The following is a 12,338-nucleotide window of genomic DNA, read 5'->3' as shown; positions in this document are numbered from 1 at the left end:
GGTCTCAGAACATTGTCCAGACAATGGATATGCCAGTTATGGGAAATACAAGTATGATGTAGTTCTTTAAAAACAAAAGTAAAAATATAAAAATAGTTGGTAAGAAATATCTCATTTAAACATAAGTCAGGCTCACATTATAATATACTACTGATTAGTGAGCTCATGCATTTGTATTGTGTTTCTATTAATAGATACTTATATATTGTCTCACAAAAATAGGCTTGTCTTAATTTTATAGAAACTGATAATGAATAAGTAATGTGTACTCATTTGAGCTATTTAGAAAACACTAGTAAGCAAAAACTATCCTGTCACCTATTGAGAACTAGCATTGAATTATCCTTTAATTTGGATCCCAGATTACTTTTCTTCACTAGCAATGTTTCTTAACCTTAACTTTTCATAACCAGCTCATACATTAGTATCTAGATGTGAAATGATTTAATCAGTTTTCTATTGTAAGATTGTAGATCCTTGTGACTTTTTTGCGCTTATAAACAATGCTAGAGAGCAGGGAGAAGCCCACAGCATCGTAATAAAACTGCATCGATAAGCATTCATGTTTGTCACTTGCCATCATAGAGGAATGACTTCAAAGTTATCAGAATAGTTGATCTTATATTAACTGAGCCCAAATGGTTATTTGTTTCATCATTTTTTGGAACTGATTTTGCTGTCTGTGGAGCCTGCTTCTGTAAGCTAATGTGAGTTCACATTTATTGCATACTTCATGGGCCTGCTTCTGTTGTTCTCCCAGCAGTCCTCTGAGGTCATTATTATCCTCTCCGTCTGACCAGGGAGGGCCATGAGTTCAGTGCCTGAGGATAGCACCACAGGAGAGCTGGTTGCTTTCCGCATTTCTTTCATATTCAATTCATAAACATTCACAGTTGACTTTTCAGTGCCACACTGTAGTTATGCATATTTATAGGCCTCAGTATACTATATCAGTTTATAATAAGAATTCATTTTATAATAATATTATATTAATATTTTATATATAATGTAATAATATTATATATATGATGACCGTATCACACACTCTGGCATATGCATTACCTCAGGTAGTTATCATTGCTTTGTGTTGTGAGTACATGAGCCATTTTGTAAGTATCAAAGTATCAAGTCCACTCTAGTCATCCAACCGTGCTAAGGAAAATGAAAACTAGACCTCCTCCACATTTTCAGAATCATCTTCAGTATACAACTTAGTACTTTTCAGGACATTATGCTATCAATTACCATTTATGTACACAGCTTTTCATATGCTTTGAGTGAGCTGAGAAGCCAGGCATCACATGGGCCAGGCTTGCCAATCAATTGAAGACTGACACTGAGGGCGGGCCACATATGTCCTTTTAGGTATTGGGAATCTAGACTTCACAGTGGAGAGTGGTAGCTCTCTTGGCCACCCAAATCTTTCTTTGCATTCCTTGTATTTTCTTCCTCCTATATTACATTCTAGAATTGGGACTTCTGGGAAAGAACTGGTTGACATGTTACCTCTATGGACAGTGCAGTGATTGCCTTTGCCCTTTACTTATTGTTCAAGCTGCTTTCATTTGATAATAAGTCCAGCATAAGCTACTAAATTCCAGGAACAGCAAATGCTTTCTACATCCTTTCAATAATCTTTGTCATGGTAAGCATCAAATTATAGTGTTAATTTTAAATGAAAGTCTAGTAAAACTAACTGTTCTGTTTGTTTCTGAGCAGTTTTAAGGGGTAAATGTGTGCTCTGCTGCAACACATAATGAAAATTACTAGTGAGCAAGTATCCTGTTTTAGCACTGATTCACTTCATCATGAATGCCGGTTTTAATGATTTTCGAAGACTTGCTAAATTAAACTTTCTGAACCAACCATAGGTACTCTCGTGGATTCATCCAGAAAACAAAATGGTCATTATGCGCTGCAGTCAGCCTCTTGTCGGAATGAGTGGTAAAAGAAACAAAGATGACGAGAAATATCTGGATGTGATCAGGGAAACTAACAGACAAATTTCTAAGCTCACGATTTATGATGCACGACCCAGTGTAAATGCAGTGGCCAACAAGGTGAGTGTAGTCAATAGAAACCTAATTTAATAGGAACTTCAGTGTTTTCCATAAATCATAGGTTTATTTTGAACTTTTAGGTTATTATTTTTTTTTTAAGTCAGGCTCTCATTTGGGCCCATACCTGTGATTCCAGCACTAGGGAGGTGGAGGCAGGAGGAACTGGAGTTCAGGATCATCCTCGGTTACATAATGAGTACTATGTTATCTTGACTTACACTAAACCCTGTCTCCATAATGTAAATGAATGAACAATAACAAAAGAAATATTATGAATATTAAGCCTAGTCATATACACCTGTGACACCCATAATCCCAGTACCAAGGAAACAAAGGCAGGAGCATCCAAGGTAGTTTAAACCTATAATTTTAGGACTTGAGAGGCTGAGGCTGGAGGATTGCCATGAATTCCAAGCTAGCCAAGACTAAACAGTGAGACTTTGTTTAAAACAAACAACTAAACAAAAACACAAAATGAACAAGCCAAAGCAAGTCTTCATTAAATGGCATGCTAGAACTGTAATGAAAGTGTGCATTGTATAAAGCCTTATGCAAAAGGTAGTTTTTGGATCCCTTGTGGCTGTGATCATTGTTGTGGTGTGAACTGGTGGGATATCTTTAGGAATTATGGGGAGCTGCTATTATTAAAATTTGAAATTTATAACTGTATCTGAAGATTTCCCCATGTACACCATTTGTATATGTAAACTGTCATCTATGTAAGATGGTTGAAGAATTGAGTTGGTCTGTGTATGAATTTTGTAATCACAAACACAGAAGTTGAGCTTTTCAAAAGCAAATCTCAATTGGATGTTTTGCCTTTTGAAATAGAACATGTGAAATATTCTTCAAGTGGATTAGAGTCATCACTGTAAACATCGGTGACTGTATGGTGTGCTGCCCCCCCAATCTGTTGTAAAATAAAAGCTTGTTCGCTCTTTATAAGTGACCTCAGATTAAATTGACAGGCCTACCTTTGCTTTGGGGGCCTTGTGGAGAGGACTTGTTTGCCTTATAATGGCTTGTTTATGTTTTTGTTTGGTTGGTTTAGACAGGGTCTCACTGTTTAGTCTAGTCTGGCTCCACCCTCAGCCTCTCAGGTACTGAGATTAAATTACCTTGCCTGGTCTCTAGTTTTGTGTTTTTCGTTCTCTTGTCTTTACCTGTGTTGTTTCCAAATACAAGTGAGCTTGCCTCAAGTTGCTCCCTCCCAGATTCTGTCATTCAGATTTATTTTCTCCAGCTGTAGACTTAAATTTCATCATCTTTAATGCTTTGCTCATCCCAAGGTCATTTATCTGACATCTTCAATTATTCAGAACCCATCATAAGAACCTGAAAGCAAAGCAAGTCCTTGAGCAGCCCAGATAGATGCAGCAATTTCTGAAATGGAATGTGTGTGAAGCCTGTCTCCTCTAGGGGATGTTAGACTGTGAATGCGTGTGGGGCTCAGCTCTTCACCATTTGTCTGTGGCTCAGCTGTCCTACATGTTTAATTCTGGGCTGCCTGCCCTGGCTTCATGTTTGCTTTAAACAAGGAATTAACACAGTTGGGGGTTTATGGAGAAATAATTTCAAATTTCTATGTAAAACAGTCATGAAGTTGAATTGGTAAGTCAATTAGGAATTATAAGTAAAGGATTTAGGAAATTAAATGTAAATATGTCCTTGAATTATCCTTAATTTTATATATTTTGAATCCCATTATCCTTCATATATAATTCAGGGTGAACACATGTATAAAATACAATATTTCCATGTACTTATTTAGCCTGAAATAGATATGATATAACATTAAAATAAAGTATTTAGAAAGAATATTTTAAAATATTAAAGTGTGAGAAATGAACACCTTAGTTATATTGAACTCTAAAGCTCATTATAGCAACAGAATTCTTGAATGCCTTTTTAATGTTGTAGAAATAAGCTTCTGTTTCTAGTCCTCTTAGGAATGAAGAGAGGGAAAAATATTAAGGAAAAAAAAAACAGAACACCTAACTCTTAAAGCACTCTGGGTCATTTTTAAAACCCCTCCTCCTGGCTCTGTCTCTCCACTAGTTGACTCTATCCATAACTCCAGGCCCCTGGCCATTTATAACATTCTAGGTAATTTGGATTGTTCACTTTTGTTGAATAAAGAAAAACCAAAGGGAAGACCTTAAAGGTAACCAGAGATGGAGAATTTGAACTTTGGGGAACTCAGTCTGTGCTTGACTAATTGATTTTTACCCTTGCTGACTTCTGTTCTCTTGGCCCCTAATAATTGTTCCTCCCTTGTGTATATTTAGATGTAATCAGCAACATCACATTATTTTCAGTTAAACAAAACCCAGGGCTGGTAAGATCTAGCACCACACTGCTTCTATTTTGGGGCAGAGCACTGAGCTGGATTAAAGTAGGGCTGTGTTAATGTCTGGTTTTGCCAGAAATTTTGGCAATGACTAAAACATGTATTTTTCCTTTTGCTTTTTTTTTTACATGTCATACTCAGTTATTTATGAAAGGAACTCCAGTGTCAGGCATCTCTTCAAATCCCCATAATTATGTAACAGCCACACATGCAGAGAAGCAGGCCCTCTGTCTACAGGAGGGTGAACGTGTCATTGCATTATATATAGGATTGCAGAGCTAGCTAAAATAACCCAGCTCTTACTGTGCTTGCAGTTTGCAGAAGGGACTGCCAGGCAGATACCAGTAACTCTGGCCTTCTTCCACAAAGTGTGGACAGCCAGGAAGAGTGAAAGGTGATACATTTGTCTACTGATTTATTAGCAAAAAGCTCCTTTTAAATGACAAATAGGGGCTGGAGAATTGACTTATTAGTGGTTAGGAGCTCTTACTACTCTTCCAGAGAAACTAAGTTCGGGTCCCAGCACACAATTGCCTGTAGCTCCAGTTCCAAGAGATCTGACACTTAAATTAAAAACAAAAACAATGACTAAAAAGGGAAAATAGAAAATGGGTGTGGTAACTCACACCTGTGATCTCAGCACTTGGAATGCTGAGGCAAGAGGATTTCCATGAGTTTGAGGTCAGTCTATGCTAGCTAGTGAGTTCGAGTCAAGCCTGTGAGACCCTGTCTTTAAAAAAAAAAAAAATCAGCAAGGCAGTGGTGGCACATGTCTTTTATCCTAGCACTCAGGAAGCAGAGGCAGGCATATCTCTTAAGTTTGAGATCAGACTGATCTACAGAGTGAGTTCCAGGCTTCACAGAGAAACCCTGTCTTACCTCACCCCCCCCCAAAAAAAAGAACAAAGGGATCATTTCCCATTAATTTATTGATAATGTTCTGTAAAAGAAGCTTGATGTGCCCAAATATGTTTTTTTCCTCTATAGTGTTTGGAGACTGAGGCCTCTGGCCTGACATATAGTTCGGGTGATATCCTTAAGTTTTATTGCAAGAAGCCTCAATAAGTAACCCTGGGGCATCAGGGGTTCCCAGCTTGCTTTGCTGTTCCAACTCTGGCTACAGGCTTATCTTCCTAACATTGGTATGAAGAAAAAGAGGGCTATTGTGGGGATGACACATTTGCATTCCACTTTCCTGTTCAGTCCCACATGGATGCTTCCCTGTGTTCCTCCTACAGGCAATCTAAAGTTAGTACCTCTTTAAAATCTCAGAACTGTTACACTTTTCTTAAAGGGCCCAAACTTACCTATCCTGTGACATTTCAAAACCATTTAAGAAAATTCATAGTGCCTCTTTTCATTATTGTGGAAATGGATACTTTTCAGTGTTGTGATGGTTAACTAAAGTCCACCCTGGTAAGTGAACACTCTTAAGTACTTCATAGTAGATCAATTGTCTAGCATGTATAAGGCCTTGAGTTCAATACGTAGTACCATGAAAACTTCATGTGCTTCATACAGTACATGGTAGCCATATTTGCCCCTGTTAGAATCTTGTGAGCACACTACATGCAGCTCTGTCCTTGCTGTTTATATAGTAGAAAGATGGGGATCCAGTAGAAAAGGTTTATATATTGAAATCAAAGCAGATTTAAATTCTATTTATTACTTGCATGACTTTGGAATGGGTAAATGTCTTAGTTTTTGCTTCCCATAAGACATAAAACTACAAAACAGAACATCATAGAGCCTTATCAAAAAGTGACTGTTGTTGGCCATTGGAAAGGAATCTGGCTTTTTTTTTTTAATCCTGTTATAGCTAGGGAGTGAACTCCGCTTTACAGGGAAGGACACTGGTGCTTCACGGTTAGTGTTTGGCACCAGATCATATGGTAAGGAGAGGCTGAAGCTGAGCTTTTGGTCTGTGTCTGGCTGTAAGAGTTGTTCTCCTCTAACACAATATAGCTTATGAGGATACTTATAATGTTGGAATGCCTGCTGCTGCATCAGTGTGGCTACCCCTTCCCCAAACAGTACAATAATAGCCACAAAGTTGATGGAGGAGGAGGATTTTGAGAACCTGTTCTTGTTTTTCCAGATCTAGAGGAGCCAGTAATTACAGAACAATTAAAGGGAATACTGTCTGATGAATTCAGTTGTCCCCACCCCACCCCACCCCAGGATATTGCCAGCATTCCATAGTTTTCTCCAGCTCAAAGTATGGCTCGGGTTGTTGAGGCTTTTATTGCATAGGAAGTAAAAATAAAATCACATTAACTATTTAAATTAGAAGGGTTTGGGTAAAAATTTTAAAGTAAATAGCTTATAAAATATTTTGGCTAAGTTACTGATAAAATAGAAAGCCTAACTTATTGTAAACTTGTTGTTTCTTAGGCAACAGGAGGAGGATATGAAAGTGATGATGCATATCATAACGCGGAACTTTCTTTCTTAGACATTCATAATATTCACGTTATGCGTGAATCTTTAAAAAAAGTGAAAGACATTGTTTATCCCAACATTGAAGAATCTCATTGGTTGTCCAGTTTGGAATCTACTCATTGGTTAGAACATATTAAGGCAAGTATACTTTAAAAATACCTGTGTGTATGAAAACACGTTGAAGAAAGTGAAAATTTTCATTAAATATTAAAAAATTACACACAGAAAAAGAAACTGTAGTAGATGATTCTATATTTGACAGTTTGATGTTTCTTTATAATTTCCTTACCTAATTGAAGATTTCACAACATCATTCTATCTTATGTTTAGAGTCTATAGAACTTTCTCTTCCAATCTTGTCAGTAGTACATAATGTCATGTAGGTTTATTTAGGAATAGCCAATTTATTATACAACTCTTATTGGGCATATCACTCATAGACTTAGACAAAGGTGCCTTTTTTGCTGTTTGCATTTTAAAATTTCTTAATGACTAATCTTATTTTATTTTGGGAGTGGGTTTTTTTTTGAGACAGGATTTCTCTGTGTAGCTTTGGCTGCCCTAGAACTCACTCTGTAGACCAGGCTGGCTTCAAACTCACAGAGATCTGCCTGTCTCTGCCTCCCAAGTGCAGGGGTTAAAGGAGTGTGCCACCAATGCCCAGCTAATGACTAATTTTAAAGAATAGGTTTTACACTTAGATTTCATTCTATTGTTTATCATATATATAGTTTCATAAACTGAAAGCATAATTTAAGCAGGTGAATTATTAAGATCCATTGTTCTCTAGTGAAAGTATACTTTAAAGGAATTAAGAGACTTTCAAGTCTCTTAATTTATCATCCTCAGAAAATGAATTACTATAGTATAGTATTATGAACGGGACTCTAGAAAAGAAAAGGGGCATTAGGTTAAGAACTAAGGAAATGTGGGGCTGGAGAGATGGTTCAGCAATTAAGAACACAGGCTGCCCTTCTGGAGGGCCTGAGTTTGATTCCCATCTCCCATATGGTGGCTCACAACACAGATCTGATGCCCTCTTCTGGTCTCTGCATGCACAGCCAGGTAAACACATTCAAAATACCCATACATATAAAGTGAATAGATATTAAAAAAACAAAAACTCTAAGTAAATTTGAAATGAAGTATGGACTTTTAAAGCAATAATCTTAAAGATAAATTTCTTAATAAGTAATGATGTATCAGTATTGTTTTCTTACTTGTGCCAAGTATCCCTTGCAGTGACGCTAAGAAGGGAAACTGGGTTAGGTATCTGGGAACATCTGCAATATCTCCACAGCTGAAATTTAAAATACATTTTTAAATAGCATAGTTTTAATGCAGATTGTCATGTTAGGACTTGTGGAGGAGAAAATATCCCCTAAGAAGGTGGCTAGATGGTCGAAGTAAAAGGAAACATATTCTAAGAGACTGTGTTTTCGGTTCAGAGTAGGCCTTTATAACAAAATCAGCTGAAAAATAGGCTTGACCTAGTCCTTTTAGAAAGTAGAGGGTTGGAGGAACCCATTTTAAAGAAGACAGTTGAGGTGAGCACTCAGAAACTGCTATAGGTGAGTCCAAGTTGACAAGAATAGTGTGTTTTAATTTATTTGCAATGTTTTTAAAAATAAGTTTATAAAACTAAGAAACATTTTTAAGTGAGATTGGTATAGCAAGGGATCTGGGAGAAGCCAGGCAGCCAGGACCTTGACTGTCAAATGCTAGGGAGAGGTCTCAGGGTTTGGGTAACAGTTTGGTAATATAGGAAACTATTCTAGGGGTTGACTATATAATTGATGCAAGAGAAAAGAATGTGAAGTTAGAAAAAGAAGATTCAAAATAGTGGTCTTAATATAAGGATGCAGAGGCTACTGAGAGACAAGTTACTGCTTATGCAGAGCATGTGGTGTGATGTGATTAACAAATGTAAGAGCTTTAGAAAAGAAGACTGACACACAGAGGATGTAGCCACTTGCCTGAGAAAATGATACTTCTATTTTCAGTTGAAGGGCAGTCCTGAGTAGGCTTAAAAGAAACACTGTGCTCTGGAGGTAGTGGTAGGTCATCTTCTGGTGCGATATGTCAGGCACATTCTCATGTAAAGTGGAACTCAAGATAGAGAATTGTAACTGACATGTGAGCTTGGGAGTCAGTGGTTAAGCACTTAACTTAGGCTGAGCCCTTTAGCATGTATGATAAGGGACGCTTCAGATGAGGGGAAGATCAGAAAACTTGGAATGGAGCCCCAGTCATGTTTGAGATCAGCATTTATGAAAAGTGGGATTCAGTGAAGTCATCCCTAAAGACAGACATCAGGGGCTCCAAAGATGTTGGAATGTTTAGAAAGTGTTCAAGAGGATAGACATCTATGATGGGTGGCTGGCACGTCATGGGAATGAGAGTTGGACATTCCAGTGATGAATATAAATTATCCTTTTGAAGATCTAGATATATAAGTGCCTAGAGTACTTTACACACAAGTATGAGGACTGCAATTTTCATCCTCAGAAACCATATGAATGTCAAGTGGTTGTAGCAACTTACCTGCCTTAACTCCAGTTCTCTGAGAGGTGAAAAAGGAACTCTTCAAAACAGGCTGACTAGCCAAACTAGCCATATCAATGATCTCTGGGGTAGATTGAAAGTCGCTGCCCCCATGAATAAATAGAGGAATTGAGGAAGAGCCCCAGTGTCAACCATGGACCTACACATACACCTGAATGCACATGCACATGCACACACATGCAGGCATGCCAGCTCCCCAAAAGATCTAGATAAAGGAGTAGAAAGTTATATGATTATAAGAAAGGCTTTGAAGTCTTGGGATGCTTCAGCCTGTTGTCAGACAGAGAACTTGGGTGTTTTATTAAGGAAAGAAATACAATTCTGGAAGTTTGGTCTATGGGAATTTTTGTATTAGTGGAAAACCATCGGAAACAATCTGACTGTAGAAGAAGAGTTATTTCTGTATAATGAAGTGCTGTGGTAGTCATGAAGTATATAATGTCTTTTGGTTGCTAAAAACATGAAGAAATGCTCAAAGGCCCATTTAAAGAATCCAGCAGAATTTAGAAAGATGTCTCCCAACTTTTGCTTTCTTCATTCTTTCAGCAAAGCAGAGATATTTTCTATTTTTTAATTTTTTTTTAGAAAAATAGGGGAAGAGGGGAGGTCGGAGAGAAGGGGAGGAAGTGTAAGAGGGAGAAAAATGAATACGTGCATGCAGACCTGTATTAGAGACCTTAGGGTGGGGAAAGCGTCTATCCTATAGCAGAAAGAGGAAAGAAAGACAGGTGGAAAATCCAAGTGCTACATCATTTTGGCGCCTGGGGAATCATGACGCAAGACTGTGTGAAGAAGATACTGTATAGAAGTTAAGACTTAAGGAGTATAATGTGGAAGATCCCCATCAGACTTTGTAATATTGTCTCTAGTGAGGGAGAGTCAAAACTAGTGAACGAAATAGTCACTGTTCTTTCACATGACCAGTGTTGCTCTGAGAAGGCTGAGGAGCCCACATGGGTACATGTAACAGCATTTGTCTCAGGGTTTCTCACACATCAGTTAAATCCTAGAAATTTAGGGCAGTAGAGCAGCTGGAGTTGAACTTTGAGACTAGGTGTGACACTTGGGCTGTATTTCCTCTCCAAAGCACCAGGGAAAATCTCTTCTTAGCTTCTCGTGGCCTCTTAGTAAATTTCTTGTTACTATCTCTTGTCTTCATTAGCAAGAACCACTGGCTAGAACCTGCTACTTTTTTCTCACAAGAGTACCAAATTATTTAGTTTTGAAAACCAGGATTTTGTTTTATTAGATAATTACAGTTGCTCCAAGTCAGAGTGACTGTGGGGATCCATAATTAGAAAAATCTAATATTGTCTTAAATAATTGCCTTTTTTGAAAGTGAGACATCTTGGCAGAGAGCTGCCCTCTACAGTGTGCTAGAACCTCAACTTCATTAAGTTGAGCTCCAGTAATCTAAAATGTTAGCACTGCTTCTCAACAGGGCTTTCTGCAAACAGGATTGCAGGGAGTCATTTCAGAAGTGCTCATTTCTGCACAGGTGCTTTTGATGGTCTGTCACCATTTGGTCTCCTAATTTTTTTTCTTGTTCACTTGTGTCTCATGAGTTCATATAAAAATAATAAGTTTTCATATTTTCTATTTGCCAGATGGTTCTCATAATCTAGCTTTTCCGTGACACATTTCAGTGACCTTTTTCAGTTTCTTTGAATTAGTTGAAATGACCATACTGCATTCTAAGCATGGTGTTAGAATTTGAGGTGCTCCATGGAATAAACCTTAGAAAATCAGCTCAAGGGCCAACAACAAGACGGCTCAGCAGCTAAAATGCATGTCATTCAAGCATGGTTACCAGAGTACAGTCCCCAGAATACATATACAGGTAGAAGGAGATAAAAGACTCTACATAGTAGTCCTTTGACCTCCATCGTGCACTATGGCATGCATACCCACACAGACATGAATGAAGTCATATACAAATGTGCACACAATAGTATGTTTTTAAAATCAAATCAAAGTAATTGTTAAGTACTTAGGATGATACAACCGTCAAAAAAATACTGGAAGGAATGTGAAGTGCTGTAACTATTTTCCTTAAAATTAGTTTCTTTAAATAAGCATACATTTTTTTTCTTTACCTTGAACATACATATGCCATATGGCCCTGTTATTTCATTATAGATGTTTACCTAAGAAGAAAGAAAATGATATATCCCATCAAAAACTAAGAATGCGAAAATCCACAGTAGCATGATTTGTAGTATACAAATGCTAAAAACAACCACATTTCTATCAGCTGAAAGATGGATAAATAGCTATTCATACAATAGGAGATCACTTAGTTATGCAAAGGTCCGAAGCCCTGAAAAATAAATCTCAAGAGTATCTGAATGTGATCTCTACACATAGCACAGAGAGCTCTCCGGGATCTTCTAGATCCTGAAATTTTGATTTGTGATAAGCATTGACATTTGAAAGCAGGACTTGGGCTAGAGTGAAGACGGGTGGCACTTTGACATCAGAGCATTGTCAATTCTCCCTGCTGCTCCCTGCTGCTCACTGGCCTGTTTTTTTGTTTTTGTTTTTGTTTTTTTTTTTCTTCCTGACAGCTTGTTTTGACAGGAGCCATTCAAATTGCAGACAAAGTTTCTTCAGGAAAGAGCTCAGTGCTTGTGCACTGCAGTGATGGATGGGACAGGACTGCTCAGCTGACATCCCTGGCCATGCTGATGCTGGACAGTTTCTACAGGAGTATTGAAGGCTTTGAGATATTGGTACAGAAAGAGTGGATAAGTTTTGGACATAAATTCGCATCTGTAAGTAAACACTAAAGCTGTCCTTTTAAATCAGCTGGGATTTAAAAAAAAAAATGGTTTCTCTACTATTTATTCAGTTCCGACATGAAATTCTGAAGAGTTGCCAAACAAGGTGATACCTGCCTTTAATCTCAGCACTGAGGAGTC

The 12,338-nt window shown here is 37.7% G+C and overlaps 1 protein-coding gene across 2 annotated transcripts in view; it reads left to right on the top strand.

Annotated features, from left to right (window-relative positions):
* Window positions 1–12,338, top strand: part of Mtm1 (myotubularin 1) — a 111,893-nt gene that overhangs the window by 80,932 nt on the left and 18,623 nt on the right. For both annotated transcript variants that reach the window (XM_051178626.1, XM_051178627.1), the window contains 3 exons: window positions 1,872–2,060; window positions 6,805–6,990; window positions 11,985–12,191. In XM_051178626.1, coding sequence (XP_051034583.1) covers window positions 1,872–2,060; window positions 6,805–6,990; window positions 11,985–12,191 — 582 coding nt within the window. The remainder of the gene's footprint in view (window positions 1–1,871; window positions 2,061–6,804; window positions 6,991–11,984; window positions 12,192–12,338) is intronic.

The sequence above is a fragment of the Phodopus roborovskii genome, unplaced genomic scaffold (genome assembly GCF_943737965.1).
Source record: "Phodopus roborovskii unplaced genomic scaffold, PHOROB, whole genome shotgun sequence".
In the NCBI taxonomy this organism is placed as follows: domain Eukaryota; kingdom Metazoa; phylum Chordata; class Mammalia; order Rodentia; family Cricetidae; genus Phodopus; species Phodopus roborovskii.
This window is presented reverse-complemented; position numbering and strand designations above follow the sequence as displayed.